General features: G+C 35.6%; 2 protein-coding genes across 3 annotated transcripts; one reads left to right on the top strand and one right to left on the bottom strand.

Annotated features, from left to right (window-relative positions):
* The first annotated feature begins 4,117 nt into the window (after positions 1-4,117).
* LOC110911020 (ADP-ribosylation factor-like protein 8a) lies at positions 4,118-7,451 on the top strand. The gene is made up of 7 exons (XM_022155584.2): positions 4,118-4,257; positions 4,330-4,424; positions 6,285-6,366; positions 6,466-6,498; positions 6,595-6,716; positions 6,870-7,031; positions 7,097-7,451. Exons 2-7 carry the CDS (start codon positions 4,387-4,389, stop codon positions 7,212-7,214), a joined length of 555 nt encoding a protein of 184 aa, XP_022011276.1. The 5' UTR covers positions 4,118-4,257; positions 4,330-4,386; the 3' UTR covers positions 7,215-7,451.
* Positions 7,452-12,149: 4,698 nt separating this feature from the next.
* Positions 12,150-15,033, bottom strand: LOC110911019. 2 transcript variants are annotated; one of them, XM_035983700.1, is made up of 4 exons: positions 13,882-15,033; positions 13,508-13,772; positions 13,325-13,431; positions 12,150-12,512 (listed from the first exon to the last, which is right to left on the bottom strand). In XM_035983700.1, exons 2-4 carry the CDS (start codon positions 13,731-13,733, stop codon positions 12,411-12,413), a joined length of 435 nt encoding a protein of 144 aa, XP_035839593.1. In that variant the 5' UTR covers positions 13,734-13,772; positions 13,882-15,033; the 3' UTR covers positions 12,150-12,410. The 2 variants fall into 2 exon arrangements, with proteins under 2 accessions (XP_035839593.1, XP_022011275.1); XM_022155583.2 differs by having other exon boundaries at positions 13,508-15,031.
* Positions 15,034-17,922: the final 2,889 nt, after the last annotated feature.

Here is a 17,922-nt window from a genome sequence, read left to right as displayed (position 1 = left end):
CATTCAATTGAGAGCTAATTTCCCGGATAATCAAATTAAAAACATCCGGATGGATAATGCGGGAGAATTCACATCCCAAGCGTTTAATAGTCATTGTATGTCAATCGGGATAAATGTTGAACATTCAGTACCTCATGTTCACACACAAAACGGTTTAGCTGAATCTTTGATTAATCGATTACAAATAATTGCTAGACCGCTCCTAATGAGATGTAAACTACCATCTTCTACGTGGGGTCATGCTATGTTGCATGCCGCTACACTGAGTAGATTGAGACCAACTGCTGATTACGAATACTCCCTATTGCAACTTGTCTCCGGACGAGAACCAAGTTTTTCCCACCTTAGAATTTTTGGTTGTGCGGTATACGTACCAATACCGCCACCACAACATACTACAATGGGACCCCAAAGAAGACTGGGTATCTATATTGGTTTTAACTCCCTGTCTATTATTAAATACTTAGAACCAATGACGGGAGACATGTTTACAACACGGTATGCTGACTATCATTTTAATGAAATAATGTTCTCAGTCTTAGGGGGTATAAGAATAAAGAAAGACTGGTAAAACAAGAAATAACGTGGAATGCATCATCACTATCAAATCTCGACCCCAAAGTGGTCAATGTGAATATGAAGTCCAAAAGATTATACATTTGCAACAAGTAGCAAATGAATTACTAGATGCATTCACAAACACGAATAGAGTGACAAAGTCACATGTACTAGCATCAAAGGCACCTACTCGAATTGAAGTAATCCCAAAAGTGATTACCATACAACGAAAGCGTGGGAGACCAATCGGTTCCAAAGACAAAAACCCACGGAAACGAAAAGAGCAAAGTAACGCAGTTGGTGAAAACTCACAAAAGATTATAATGAAACCCCAGTAGAGGTAAATGTCCCAGAAGAGACAACTATGAATCCAGAGGAAAATGAAGTTTCAGAAGAAACACCGGTACCGAACGAAAATGAGATCTCTATTAATTATGTACAAGATAGTACAATATGGAACCGAAATAAAACACATGTTGATATATTCGCATATGCTATAGCAACAGATGTAATCAATGAAAATGATTACGTACCAAAAACTTTGGAAGAATGCATGCACAGAAATGATTGGCTAAGATGGCAAGAAACCATAAACGCCGAATTAAATTCGCTCGAAAAGCTACATGTTTTCGGACCTGTAGTCTGAACACCCATAGACGTCAAACCAATAGGTTATAAATGGGTGTTTGCAATAAAGAGAAATGAAAGAACGAGATTGTACGATATAAGGCTCGACTTGTGGCACAAGGGTTTTCCCAAATCCCAGGAGTTGATTATGAGCAAACGTATTCCCCTGTAGTGGATGCGATAACCCTTAGGTTCCTAATTAGCCTCACAATCTCTAAAGGACTTCATATGAGACTTATGGATGTCGGTACCGCATACTTATACGGGACACTTGAAAATAACATCTAAATGAAAATCCCTAAAGGATTAAAATTGCCTGAAGCACTAAAATCAACACCTCGAGATATATGTGCTATAAAACTCCAGAGATCTTTATATGGTCTCAAACAATCTGGTCGTATGTGGTACAATCGACTCAGTGAATATCTCGAAAAAGAAGGATACAAGTCTGATGTAATCAGTCCATGTGTATTTATAAAAAGATCACTCTCAAGTTTCACTATAATAGCAGTCTATGTTGATGATATCAACATCATCGGATCTCCTGAAAAAGATAGAGAAAGCTGCTCAGTTGTTAAAGAAGGAATTTGAAATGAAAGATCTTGGTATGACAAAATTATGCATCGGTTTACAATTCGAATATCTGTGCAATGACACATTTGTCTACCAGTCAAACTACATCCAGAAGATGTTAGTACGTTTCAATATGGATAAAGCACCTCCGTTTAGCGTACCTATGGTTGTCCGACCGCTAGATCCACACAAGGATCCTTATCGCCCTCAAGAAGAAGGCAAAGAAGTACTTGGTCCAGAAGTACCATACTTAAGCGCGATCGGTGCCCTTATGTCTCTCGCTAATAACACAAGACCTGACATTGTCTTTGCGGTACATGTACTAGCGAGATACAGTTCGAATCCAACACGTAGACACTGGAATGGAGTAAAACATATATTCCGGTATATTTGCGGGACACAAGACTTAGGTCTTTTCTATCAGAAAGATCAAAAGTCCCAGCTTGTTGGGTATGCTGATGCCGGATATCTATCAGATCCTCACAAAGCATAATCTTAGACATGTTATGTTTTCACATACGGTGGCACAACAATCTTTTAGAAATCGACTAAGCAAACACTTACAACAACATCATCAAATTATGTTGAACTGATAGCATTATATGATGCCGGTCGAGAATGTGTGTGGTTGAGATCAATGATCAATCATATACAAGAAGCATGCAGATTAGAACAAATCAAGAAGGACCCGACGATTATCATGAAGACAATGCTACTTGCATAGCTCAAATCAGAGAAGGCTACATCAAAGGTGACAGAACAAAGCATATCTCACCAAAGTTCTTCTCAACGTATGACCGGCAGAAAGAAGGGGAAATCGATGATCGTCAAATCAAGTCAAATGAAAATCTAGCAGACTTGTTCACAAAATCTTTACCCAGAAGCAGTTTCGAGCAGTTATCACATAAGATCGGGCTCTGTAGATTACAAGATGTTAGTTAAATTTAGGGGAGCATTATACACGCTGTACTCTTTTCCTTGACTAAGTTTTGTCTCAATGGGTTTTCTTAGTAAGATTTTTAACGAGGCACCATAACTAGTCCAACAGTATCAGTTTACCTCATAGGTCCTGAAGTATCAACTTAACATCATCCTGAAGCATGTTGTTGACAATGTATAATGAAAAGTATGTATATCTGAGGAGGAGTGTTATAAATACAGATATACAAATCCCCTTATAACTGCTTTGACAGTTAACATACATATGTATATATATATATTCTTGTATTGTGTTATTGAGATAGCTTCTTCCAAAATTACAATTCAATTCCAATTTGTTTCTATCAGATACATTTATTTATTCAAAACAATTCTTTGCAAAAATTACATAAAAACAAAAACCAAGCCGCACAACCCATGTCTTTATAGCCTAGTGACATCTGGGGGGGGGGTGAGATAAGACTTTGGACCAATAGTTTCTGGGTTCGATTTCCACAAGAGGGTTTTCCCATGTTTATTGGGTTTTCTCCTGAATTAGTGTATAAGCATTATGTCTAGTGGAGATGGATATGATCGGATGGTTCCATTGGTGACACGATAATACTCCAATGGTCCGTCAATCAGTGGCGGATCCAAGATTTTTTTTCCATGGGTTCCTTTTTTTTAGTGGTCAGATTTTTATCACAGATAAATGTTAGAATTTTCGTGCCGGGTCACAGTCTTCATTCGGGTCAGATCGGAGGATATTCGGGTCAGATCGGAGGATATAATAAAGTGCGATATCATACTAAAACTTTGTTTAACTTGCCTAGTGGAAAGAAAAGAAAAGTATCCCAACTTTGTTTAACTTGCCTAGTGGAAAGAAAAGAAAAGTATATGCATACGCTTATAAAGTTTTTATTGATGTCTATTAAATTTATATTGATTTTGAAATGGTAACAATTTCAAGAAAAAATTAACTATGCATGGAGAATAACATAGATACTAGGACAGCTAATGGTAATGAGTTTGTCGTTTGGAATTAAGAATTAATGAAAGCAGCATGGGGAAACAACAAATAAATTGATGGAGAAGAGTAATTGATACTCTGTAACACTCAAGGTTTAGAAAAAAAGGTTTCAAAAACGTAATAGATAGGCTCGAACTTGTGACCTCTCTAATCAATGACAAACTCTTTACCAATTGAAACCAAGTTACATTTTGTTTATGGGTTCACTTTAAATTTATTTATGGGTTTACTAAGTTTTTTATACTTATTTTCTATTAAAAATTCAAAAGTCGATGGGTTCCTAGAACCCGTAGCATTCTACATACTGCCCTGCCGTTAGTGATCCAAATTTACCGTTAAAAAAAAGACAAAAAACAAGCCGCCCATATATTTGAAGATAATGAACTGTATCTCTCCCCATGTTCTATGATTGTGTTTTATCAAACGGGTATCCCATCGCATCCAGCGCACGTTCCCTCCACGCAGCCAGGTGTATCGATTCATCATTCAACGTGCGTCCCACGCGCGCTACTCTGGCGTCCCACAAAGCGGCTCAATTATCATTGGTCCACGTAGGTTTAACACAGCAAACTTGAGCTGCTAATGATGGATCACTTTCCTGAATTCCCAATTTGTCTTTTTAGGGCAATCAGTTTGAAGAAGAATTCACGAGTCAAACTTCAATTTTCACCGGTCTCTTCATGGGTTTATGGGAAGCTTTTCTCAACTGGCTTCGAAGGTAATCCTGTTTTTGTTGATTCATTTCAGTTATTTGATTCTTTAGGTTTTGTTATTGATTTGGGCTGAGAAATTAGGGAATCCGTTATGTGTTTCATGTGGAAATGTAGAAATTTATGTGTTAATGGTTGTGATTTTTGGTTGATGATCTAGATATGTTTAGTTTGGGGTTAGGTTCATTAGTAATACACAAGTGTATACACAACTGTAAATCAAAGGTCAGGATTTGATAATGAAAATACATTAGTGTATTTTACGATTTGATGATAATCAATGGTCAGTATTTGTTCACTCAGTTGGTGTTCACTCTAGAACCCCGCCCGTTTAGTTTGGATCCAAAAATGTAGAAAGTTTGTCTCTTTGTGTGTGTGAATTAGAACCGCTAAATACCATTAGGAATCATTTTATTCACCGTGGAATTCGTAGATTCACTAGTATTCACGGTATACGCTATAGTTTGTAATGATTTCTATATACCCTATCAACAACAACAACCGTATCGAGTATAATCTCACCTATAGAGAGACTTCTTCCAGTGAGACCCGCAGCTCCAAATACACCGGTGAATCAAATGGTTGGTAAATATTTAGTAGTTCTCACTTGAATGCACCCGTGTATATGTAGGTGAGGGTTCTTTATAGAACCACAAATATTGCGAGAATCAATCTTAAGAGTAAACCATTCATTTAATATTAAAAAACTAAATGAAAAGTGTATAATATACTAAATGATTTCTTTTTATCCGCTTTCTTTTTGCTACTGGTAATAAGTTTCATACACATGTGTATCTCTAAATGTTTATGATACAGATGAATTTACGCGTATCAATTCAAAGATACTCATATGATAATTTTGTATATTAGCAGTCATTTTAGAATCTTAGATACATACATAGAGAAATGAATGATTTTATTTTGGTAGTGTGAGTTCTTGCAATATTTGTAGTTCTGTAAAGAACCCTCCCCTGTGTATGTATGTATGTATGTATGTACATGCATTTGATAGAATAAAAGCTAATTAGATGAGAAAAACATTAACAAGAAAATCCCTTCGGACATGAATGATAGTTCTAGTGCCTACAGAGGACCCTTATCATGGAGATAACTTTTCTTTCTAAACAGTCAAAACACATCCTGTCATCTTCATATTAGTGTGGATTTTTTGTCATCTTTAATGCCGGGTGCTCCACCCTGGGTTGGCGTTGCCCGCTTGGCATGGAGATTCTGCCTGGCGTGGGGCCGGGGGGCTGGGTGACATGGCCGGATGTGGTTGGCTGGTTCAATGTAGGTTTTTTTAACTTTCTTTGTAGTTTTTTAAAAAATTCCACATGGCAGGCCACACCCAGCTAAGGGACGCCCCACCACACGCCTAGTTTTTGAGTATTAGCTTGTGGATCCCACCCTCGCCACGTGTCGAGCAATGCCCCCAACCCAAGCCCCTCCACACCCTGTAGTCTTAAATGCTTTGCAATCTGATGAACCTACCATTTCATTAATATCAAGATTTAGGCCTCAAATATGGAAATATGCTATTTTCTTAGCTAATATGCATATATTAAATTAGGCATCATGGGACAGATCTTACCACTCGAAAGTTATTAATATTAGAAAGTAGACCGATTTTGCATTCCGTTTGTGTTCAATGATAAAATCATTGAATTCTACCAAAAAGATTGGCACACTCTCAGCTCAAGCCTGATCCTTTATATACAGTACTAAACTCCTACTTATCTTATATATTATAAGATTAAATGACAAATGCTAACAATTATCCTAATGATATAAGTAAACAAAAATATTATTTTATCCTAATTAAATTTATAAAAATAAATAATTACTTATGTTATTGTGATATGTTGCAGCCTCTTTTTCAAGCAAGAAATGGAGCTTTCTCTGATAGGGCTCCAGAATGCAGGGAAGACATCGCTTGTTAACGTTGTTGCCGTAAGTAAATTACACCGTTTTCATATTTGTATCACTTATATTAATCTTGTTCTTGTGTGCTCAAAAAACTGTCTTTGATCTCTTATGCTTTGCTTGTAGACTGGTGGATATAGTGAAGATATGATCCCTACAGTGAGTTTAATTACTCTTGAATTATTCATGCCCATATTAGGTACTAAATGTGTGTCCCAATGTCAATGAATTAACAAACATTTAATCTTAATTTAGGTGGGATTCAATATGCGAAAGGTAACGAAAGGAAACGTAACAATAAAGCTATGGGATCTTGGTGGTCAGCCCCGATTTCGCAGCATGTGGGAGCGATATTGCCGCGCGGTTTCTGCCATTGTGTATGATCGATCACTTCTCATTCCTTATCTTTAACATTACTTAATTTTACTTTTTCTTTTTTGTAACATTGTGGGTTGGGTATCAGGTTAAAACGGGTTAGGGTCATAAGTAACATGTGAGTTTTTTTTTTTTTTTTTTTTTGTACGGGTCAGGTATGTTGTTGATGCTGCGGATCAGGATAACTTGAGCATATCAAAGAGTGAACTTCATGATCTGCTAAGCAAGCCATCGTTGAGTGGAATACCTTTGCTTGTTTTGGGAAACAAAATCGACAAGGAGGGTGCCCTCTCTAAGCAAGCCTTAACCGATCAGATGTAAGTAACACGTAACAACATTAACACCATACTTATACACACATTCTCTAACTTTTATGATGCAGGGATCTGAAATCGATCACGGATAGAGAAGTGTGCTGCTATATGATCTCGTGCAAGAACTCAACAAACATCGACTCGGTCATTGATTGGCTCATCAAGCATTCCAAATCCAAAAGTTAAACGTGTGTTTGAATCATATTTGTTGTCATTGAGTTGGGGGTTTGCTAATCTTGATCTACTAATGAAACGGAGTATCTGTCGCCATTTTTCATGTTTCTTCTTCTTCTTCTTCTTCTTCTTCTTCTCAGCAGCTGTGTATTAATTGTTTTGTGAAAAGTTTCCATGTATAGACTTGATGAATTACTGAATTTATTTGTTGGGATTTAAAAAGATATATATTTTTTTTTGTACTTTTCAGTTCAGGTTTTGATGTTTTATTTCGTTTATTTTAAGGTTTTTATCGTTTGATCTGCCCCTTCTTTGTCCTCTCTCCTCACGCAGGGACGTCACCTACTTTAGAACCCCGCTCGCATGCCATGTCTGTTCATTTCCTCTTTTGGTTACTAAGCCTGGTAAAATGGACGGGCAGGGTTGGAACGTGACGTGTTCGAATAAAACTGAGTTTGTGTTAAAACGGGCTGTTTTATAAAAATACAATTTTATTTGGGTCAAAAGGGGTTATGGCGAAAATCGGCTCGCCTTGAGATGAGTTATGAGAAAGAATGTCAAAATGGGTTCACCCGTTATACTTGCTTTTACGATGTTGGTGGGTAGTAGTGGCCAAGGTGGTGATAAAAGTGGGGGCCAAAATTGTAACGGCGATAATGGTAGAGGTGGTGGCACATTTGAACCCGTTTTAAGTTGACAAATTCGATAATAGGGGGTGCCGAACATGGGGTGGAGTTCCCACTGCTACCGCCATGCCATATCGCCTTCCATCCCGCTACTCTATCCCACTCCGATCTCCTAATTTCTTTCTTCTCTATTTTGGCATGGTGATGTCATCTTCCATCACACCTTCATCAGGGCCATAGCCAGGATTCTTTTCCTATGGGTTTGAAAATTTTTAAAGGACAAACGACGGGTTGTCTATTACTAAGTTTTGGCTTTTTCTACGGGTTCGATGTTGAAATTTCTACCGATGCGAAGTCAAAATACACACACATGTATATAACACTAAAAGTGCTTTTTGGTACGGGTTCGGCTGAACCAGTACCCTTTTATGTATCTCTCTTTGCCGTCGTTCTTTCTAACACTCCTACACCCATCTTGCACCATCTTGCCGCTGCCATACCGAGTCCACATCTCCTGCCTTAATGCACCAATTCATTCATTTATCACCTTTAATTACAAGTGCTCATTCCGGAATGCTAGCCTATAACACTACATTTTACACTTATTTTTTATAACCAAGGACTTATGATAAAATATTTATTTATTACTATGGTATTATTAAACCTAAGGCCACTCGGGGCCATACGTTATTCCATCACGGAAAGAAGCTACAACGCGTTATATACGGCCGCCGGTCACCACCATCACGCGTTAACTTGACAACGCGTGGCCACTATCACGCGTTATATATTGAACTTGTTTGTGGTTTTGTGAGTGGATTTGTTGGTTGGGGGGAAATTGTTGGGTGTGGTGATGAGTGATGACCACCCCCACTTAAAAATGGTTGTGAGTGATGGAAAAATGGTCGATGACATGGTGAAACTTGATTGGTGCTTGTGAGTGATAAATTCTATCACTAGTGAACCACACCCCCTCCCCTAATAACTTACCTTGGAATTTTACGTCATAAAATAAAAATACATCAAATATTATAAAACAAGATTATAAACCCATGTAGTACATGAATTTCAATATAGAGATGATGTAACTTTATAATGTCTGCATAAATTTGCATAAGTTATTTTTATATATACATCAATTTTCATAACTTAGGTGTTCTTTTTCTATATCGAGACACGAGAACCTAATTATTTTTACATTATTTAAATATTAAAGTTTTTGAATTTAATATAAAATTTAAACTATTTATCATGTAGAGTATTTAAAATTGTTTATTACATTCAATATATGATTTAATCCAAATACAAGGATATTTAAACAATATTTATTTAATTGAAATAAATAGAGCATCTATAGAGTATTTATTTAATTCATATATTTAGTTCAATAAGTAAAGTATGATAAAACATGTCAAGTAAAACAAAAGATATAACGGATTATTCAAATTGTTTATATGATTATTTTTTGTTATAATAAATATCTGCTATGTTTAATATTTACTATGATATTTAAACATAATATTTACCATAATCATAATCTTTTTCTATCATGTTAAGTTGACACTTTATAAATTTGACTAAAAATCTTTTGTTTATTACTACATAGTAATAAGTTTTTGAAATATGTAGGCAGTTGTGATTTTAAGTTAAAAATATGTTTGATTTAATCTAAATATAAAACATTCATACAAATGTTAGTATACATAGTACTAGTGCTAATATCCGCGAATTTCGCGGTGTTGAAAAATGATATGTTTGTGTTTTTATATATAGTACTAGTGCTAATACCCGCGAATTTCGCGGTGTTGAAAAATGAATGTTTGTGTTTTTGGTAAAAAAAAAGTTTTATGTTACTTATCATAAACGAACTGTACACATGAACTTATTATGGCAATCTGAATTTAAAGATTAAAATAAAACGAAGCATCGTACTATAAATGTAACAAAAGGGAATTGAAAAGTAAATGTATGAAATATGTTTTCCTGGTTTGAAATATAAATTGAAAGCCTATTACTCTAACACTTCTACTTGCTGGAGTTTCGTAACCAATAACCTCGAATTCGTTTTAGACCAGTTGAAAAAACAATCATCACCTAACGAAATATGTTCAGCTTCAATTATATCATGCCATCCAATAACACCGTACCTATCATATAAAAAATATGAATTTTTTTTAGTAATATATAGAAATTCGTTAAAATAAAAGTAACCAATAACATCAGAAATTGTTTGACGAACCTTCTTTGACCATCAATATTGTGTGTACAAAGATTCTCAACCCAAGTATTTCCTTTAAGAACTTTGATCTTTATTTCAGAAAACTCAGTTAAACCACTTAAGTCGGTAATTAACTTGGAAATGATCTACATTTTATAAGAACATTAAAAATACGTAAATTTTATTAAATAAAAAACACTAAAAGACAAAAAAAATTAAATATAAAACAGGATAGTACAATACCAATTGATGAGTTACTGTCATTGCAAAAAAAAAAAAAGTATAGTTAGGATCGTTACTAACTTGTCGATAACCTTCCAAATTGCTAATATGTTCGTATTCTTGCTCAATCAAAGGAGTGTTGTTTAACAAAAGATGACGACCATGTTTATTTATCATAATATGAAATGTGTAGCGTCCTTTATTTGAAAACACAGAATATCACCAGGATTTAACCTTAGATCTTCTATAAATTTAAACCAACCGTCAGCAAAACAATAATTTGGACCAATCTTTCTCATACAGACTTCCCATTGATGATACTCGGATACAATAAACATAACTATGTTATCTGGTAAACGATATTCATAATGTTTGGAAATAAAAGTGTTCGGTAGAACCTGTAGAGAAAATTCTTTATTAAAAATTTATGCGTATTATCTATTTGTAATAAAGCGTAATAAAACAAAAATTATAAATGACATCTATTACGTACCGTTGGACTTTGTAAAGTATTATGAATTATTTTACAAAATGATTTTCCATACTCTTTATTTGGATCATGAGAGAAGAGCTTGAACATGAAAGTACGATCACCAAGATAGTTTAATAACATGAAGAAAACCTCATGGCCGAAGAAGTTTAAAACCTCACACCATCCATCGGTAAAGTAGAATATATCTTCTATTAATTTGATAACAACAGACCATGAATAAGTTCCATCAAATTTAAGAGTAATAGTTGAAGATTCTAACTTATTCATTCATATAAATCTACTCATACATATAGGTATAGCCTGAAAAAACAAAAAAACAGAAGGCAAATTTCTTTCGAATAAACGATAAAAGAATATGAATAATTCATTTAAAAAAGAATACGGAGAGGTGTGTACCTGTTGAAGCGCTAGGGGATCAAGTATAGTTATGATAAAGTTCGGACCATGACGATACATGTTAACCAAAACACGAAAAATCAGAAGAATATTAAAGATTGAATAGTACTTGCAACACATACAATGAAAGAAAAAATGTAGAATATGTATTTAGAAAAGAACATTGCAAAATCATACTTAAAAATATGATTATTTTATATATAATATGTAAAAAGTTGGTTATTCTATTTTCCATATATAATCAAAATTGTAAAACTTTTAATACACATAAATATCAACTTTAAGTAAATATACTAAGTATATACATTATTATTCATAAATATCAACTGTTATTATAGATATATAATGTAGATATTTAAATATTTTATTCTTTAATTAAACTAATAATAACTTTTGTAAATATAAAAAAAATACGATATCAACATCATATCTCTTATATCAAATCAATATCATCATCACCGGCGTTTCCACATACAACTTTGAAGATCATCGCCGCCGGAGAACTTGGTCGACAAAAAGGTAACTTCCCGATTGTGAATCTGAATGGTTTAAGTTCGATTACTTGTGTAAACCTCTGTTAGATACTTAATCTGCGTCATATGGTGGTTTCTCCGGCGATTAACTTGCTTGTAGACGTCAAATCTGATTTAAGTTTCAATCATCTTCTGGTACTTACTGTTTCATATCATGATTTTATAGGTTTTGATGTAGAATTAATGAAAAGATGCAAAAGACGGAACAAGTGTTGTATTCAGTGAAGCTGACAATTCGCTTGAATGTATGCTTATAAAGACCACATACGGGCCGTACGCATTTTCATACGGGCTCTATGTTTCCAAAAACTGTCGCTAAGTTATGCAGCGTTTGGAAAACTCTAAAAATTGTCTATTTAAGCACTTTTGAAGACGATAGGAGTCAACTTTAGGAACATATTTGGAGCACCTTGGCGCTTAATTAAAGACATATTGAAGCCCAGATCAACAACACGAACATTGTAAATTGTTTTACTCGTTAATCGCTTGGTTTGGTTTTTCTTTCTGTTTGTACGTTTGAATTCACTCAGCCATGAAATCATCATGAAAACCGAGCTCGAGCTCTGTTAAGCTAAATAGCCGAGCTTAAGGCTTAAGCAATGTTAAACGAGTTTGAGCTAAATTTACGCGAAGCTCAAACTTGTGGCTGAATTTTGCAAAAAGGTAAAGAAACTAATTGGTAAAAAGAGAAATGTGTTTAAAGTTTTATTGACGGATGACTCAATTTCCAATCTCTGAAATAGTCTTTAAGGCTGGTTTCCATTGTCCGCCACCGTGACTTTCATGTACTTTCCTGCCACCATTCTCTCTTCTGCTGACATTCTGCAAAATGTTATTTATTTAAATAAATATTACCAAGTAAAAAAAAATTTATATAAATACTAAAAAACAATTTATATAAATACTGTACTTGCATTAAAAAAAATTCATGTTGATTCGTAGTCGAAAACAAAATAAAACTACACTTAGTTGCATTTTAAATAAAACTAGAAAATATATTATATATTATATTATATATTTAAATAATGTATGAGTGTCCGAGAGTAATGTTTTCACGACTCAGTAGCCTATCGGTCCATGAACCAGGTACAGGACCAGTCGGGTCAGGGATGAACTGTTTTTAACAATTTTTTTCGTCTTAACTACTAAGCCTCTATGTTTTAATTATACTCTTAAGGGCTGTTTGGCAACTTCTGAATTCTTAAGTGTTAAATCAATGAGAGGTCTTAATCATTAAGTGCTGAACTAGTAAGAGATCTGAATCATTAAGACTTAGTATAATGCTTAACCGTTCATATGCATATGTCTAACCAATTCAGATTAGAGGTCTTAATCAATCATTCAGACTCAGTATAATGCTTAACCAATCAGAGTCAAATGTCTAAACCATTTAGATATCTACTCACGAAACAAACAATCTAAACCATTAACTCTTTAACCGAGTCTCGTTAAGACCTAAACAAACCGCCCCTAACTGTTTATATCCTAGTATTAAATTATAAATCTACACATTCTAAGTGTTTATATCGTAGTATTAAAATTATAAATCTATACAAAAACATAAGTAAAATTGCAATTCTACACTAGAATGCTAAATATATATTACAAAACTAAACGAGTCTAGGCATGATTACCTTGCCGGAAGTGATATTTGGTACCGGCACCGGAGCAATCACACCTCTTTCCATTAACAACTTCCCAAGCTTCACACACTTCTTCGCAGCAAACTCTTTCAACACATCTTTAAAAAATAAAAACTCGTAAATCAATCAACGATTCAATGCAACCACATCATGAAAATCATGCAGTACGGTTACCTTCGTAGCTGATAAGTCGGTAAACTTGGCCAACAAGCAAGGTATCATTTGGCCGGAGAAGCTTCACATACTTCACCGGTGACTTAACCAGTTGCCCGACGTAGTGACCGGAATTTGAATTCATGACGTCACGAGCAGTAACCGACCGGTAAATCGTCTCCACTTTATATCCTGGATGCACTACCACCACCACCGCCGTAGCCTCCGCCGTATGACAGTTCCCCATCGCTAACCGATTATTTTCCGATTCGAAGATCAGTAGTATCTGTTTGTTTTTATAAGGAAGAGTATCGAGTTTCAAGGATACGTACAGAGATGACGATAGCAATAACGTACTTGATTTGTGACAGATTATCGAATATTGTCAAGGATACGTACAGACGATGACGGATTTGTGAAATGATGTAGGGGCAGAGTGAATTAAAGGAGGCCGTCGTCGGTGGTATAGAATTTGGAGTAAAATAAGAGAATGAAGATTCCGACGGTGATGTGATTGACGAAGAAAGAGAGAGAAATTGTTGGGAATTCGGGAAAGCAAACTGATATTGAATTCTTCTTCATACATGTCTCGCTCAAAACCTGCAACTTGATTTGGTATGCATCAATGGCGTATGAAGCTGTTGAATATAAATCAAATGTAAAGAATGCTTCATAAACTACAATGGATAGGGGCGCCCCATGACTCACCACACACTCATCACTCACAACATTCAATCAAGTTCCGTCATATCATCAAACATTATTCTATCACTAGTGATGGATTTTAGTGGAAATGCCCTCCACTCACCACACCCAACAATTTCCCTCACATCTTCACGCGTGATAGTGGCCACGCGTTGTCGGATTCACGCGTGAAAACAACCACCGGCGGCGGTGTTCCACGGTGATCCAGGGTGGTGGATAGCCGACAACGGGGCGCCCTGTCCCCCCTAAAGGTAAATTATATCTTTAACATTCATGGGTTTATATATGATGAGTAGGTTAGCATTAACTAAACATTTATGTGGCAATCTCCATGATTGTGGCTTAGGGTGGAGGGTATAGTCAATCACCCTAGGGTGTTTGAGTGAAAACCTACCCAATAATATTATGCCATATCAACTCCCCATTCCACTTCCTATTTTGCGCTCAATCAGGGGGTATAGTCAATCACCCTAGGGTGTTTGAGTAGGTTAAAAAATAAAAAAATTGTGATTGGTTAAAAGGGGTTGGGACCCGCCATTTTCTCAATCACTCTCTCTCAATCACATTCGGTGACTACACACCGATTTTGGTCACTTCTCTCCTACTCACCGAAATAGATCAACACCAGGGTATGGTCACCGAGCGGTGACTACCCCTCCCCGCATGACTCACTAAAGACTATACCCTGTACCCTTATTATTATTGCACTAGAAGAGTGTATATCCAACGCGACGAGAATATAAACACTATCAGTGTGTGTATGGTTCGATTGGTTTAGTTATTGTTCCCAACTGAAGCTGAACCCAAAGTTATTTTTTAGTCTATTTTATTAATCAATCTGTTTTCAGTTAATCAGTTTTATTTATTCGGTTGCATTGGCGGTTTTTGGTTCCGTTCATTCAATTTCGATTAATAGCCAAAACCGAACTTTGGCTAAAATTTTAGCTTAGAAATATATTAAATTGAGGTATAAATACATAAACTCAAGGCATAAAGCTAGAAATATAAAACAATATGAATGATTCAGTTCGGTTCAGTTTAGTTAATTTTGGTTAAACAATGATACACAAAAAAAAAAAACAAAAATCGGTTTTTGGTTGCTTTCGGTTCGGTTCAATTCAATTAATTTTAGTTAAACGAGGGTACATGATGTGCTAAAAGTAGTTTAATTAAAATGACCTAAATTAACCTAATCTAGACACTAAGTAATACTCTAGACTCTCTAAACTCGACTAAATTACTAACCGACAAGTGAACCGATCGACTATAGTAAAGCAAAGTAAGTTTGGATATCGAACCCACGAGACTCTATTAATTACGCTAACTACTCTATTTAGACTGAAACTGACACGACACTAACCATTTTATGTTTGTTGGGGGGGGTTTCTAAAAAACCTAAATTTGCAATTAAATTAAATACTAATTAACTAGACTAACTAGAACACGACTTCGTAATGATAAAGAACAACCTAGGTTGGAATCTCACTTGCTATCGAATGGCTTTCTATCGGATACTAATGTGATATGGAACAGGGATGTTTAAGTGCTAAATCCTAAGAGATACCGAACAAGACCCCCAACCCTTCTCGGGAAGACACCTATGGAACTCTAAAGGACCGTTACGACTACCAGTTAATTAGACTAACCTGGTTAAAATATTCAGTTAAATCTAGTCACATAAGGGTAGTTTAGTCTTTATACCTAATTTAAAGTATTTAATAAATAAAAGAAATTAATTAACATTTAAAAACTTGTAAAAACAAATATAAATACCCCCTCCTTTCTCTCTTATCTACTAATCACCACCAGCACAATTTCCGTTCTCCTGTATCTTTTCCGGCAAACCCGCACTACTCCTACCACTATGCTTGACCTAGCCACCACGTTTTCCCCCCTTTTGTCTCGGTCTTCTTCATCATAACACAATCTCCCAATTCCTACTTCACAAACATCCCCCAAATTAATAAAGTATTGGTGGTGATTATTACCAGCCCCCAATTCTCCATTCTCAAAAAAATATAATAAAAAAATAATTATAGAGCATTATGCATTCCAAGACATTCAAAAGCAACATATTTAAAGAAAGGAATATTTGCACACTCATTTAAGCGTCTTTATAAAATAACAAGAATTCAAGACTAGAACTACTATCAACATGAATCAGAAACAACAAAGACTTATTCTACCTTCTATTTTGGAACCAAGCTTTGATCTATTTGGGCTCAACATTAGACATAATTGAACAATCTCGAAGAAGTTGTTGACCGACAAATAGAGCTAGGTTGTCCATGGTTGTAATGGTGGATGGATGGTGGTCATTGGCGGCCGTGACGGTGGATGGATGGTGGTAGGTCGACGGTTGTCAGTGGTTCTTGAACGAGAGAGAAAGAATAGGGAGAGTGTAGAGAGAGAAACAACTTAGAGATATAGAGAGATGGGGTATATATATTAAGATAAATTTTAGAGTTAATTGCCAAAATCATCCCTGAGGTTTGGAGACGTTTGCCATTTTCCTCCAAAATGACCTTTTTGTACCATTTTGCCCCCCACGTTTGGCATTTTTTGCCATTTTCATCCAAGTGAATAACTTAGTTAAAAAACGCCGTTTAATGAGGGGTATGTTTGAAATTTTACATTTATAAGTAGGGGTATTTTGATCTTTTGGCTTTATCATTTTATATATTATATAAAATGTATATCTGATTATATATTTCTATTTATATATTATATTCAAACCAAAAAAATCTGATCATCATGCTTTGTATAAATATTCATCATCGCAGACAGTACTTCTCCACCCAACTTATCTCTGACAACTACCACCGCCATCAACCACCACCCCCGCCACTACCTGCCACGACCTCCATCATCGTCATCAGCCACCACCCCCATCACCTCCACCTCCACCAACCACCTGGCATCACCGGATTCCTCTCCACCACTGCCCAAAGTCGTTGACGAAGCAAATGATGACAGATCTGGCGCATGCATTCAACTCTCTAAACTCCGACAACTCTGTGGGGGTCATCATACTGTCCGGGTTGGGTCAGTTGTTTTGTTCAGGTGTAGATCTTACTTTTGGTAAAGATGTGTTCAAGGGTGACGTGAAGGAGGTAGAAACTGACCCAATTGCTCAGATGGAGCAGTGTTACATTTGCTTCGGTTTCATTCATCATGCTAATTTTGTTTTAGAAACCTTAGAAATCGTTTAAATTGAGTCGAGTAGGGCTCAATACATTTTGGATTTCTTCAAGAATTGAGTCAAATCAAGGAGATGTCAACAATTTTTTTACGGGAAATTGAAGAAAAATTAAATTGTTGTTAATTTGTTGAACGAATTTTGATAGAATTGGGTGGGGTTTCAGATCCGACAATGGTGGTTATGGCTGGTGTGGTCGGGTTTCAAATTTGGCAATGGTGGTAATGGCTGGTGGGGTGGTGGTGGTGGTGGAGTTGCAGGTGCAGGTGGGGTGACTAGGGATAAATAAGAATGTTTTTTTTATTAAAATAAAATGATAAAGCCAAAAGACCAAAATACCCTACTTATAAATGTAAAATTTCAAACATACTCCTCATTGAATGGTGTTTTTTTAACTAAGTTTGTCATTTGGATGAAAATGGCAAAAAATGCCAAACGTGGGGGGCAAAATGGTACAAAAAGGTCATTTTGGACGAATATGGCAAACGTGCCCAATGCTCAGGGACGATTTTGGCAATTAACTCTAAGTTTT

The sequence above is a fragment of the Helianthus annuus genome, chromosome 15, assembly GCF_002127325.2.
Source record: "Helianthus annuus cultivar XRQ/B chromosome 15, HanXRQr2.0-SUNRISE, whole genome shotgun sequence".
NCBI lineage: Eukaryota > Viridiplantae > Streptophyta > Magnoliopsida > Asterales > Asteraceae > Helianthus > Helianthus annuus.
Note: the sequence above shows the minus strand (reverse complement) of the source record. Positions and strands in the feature narration are given on the sequence as shown.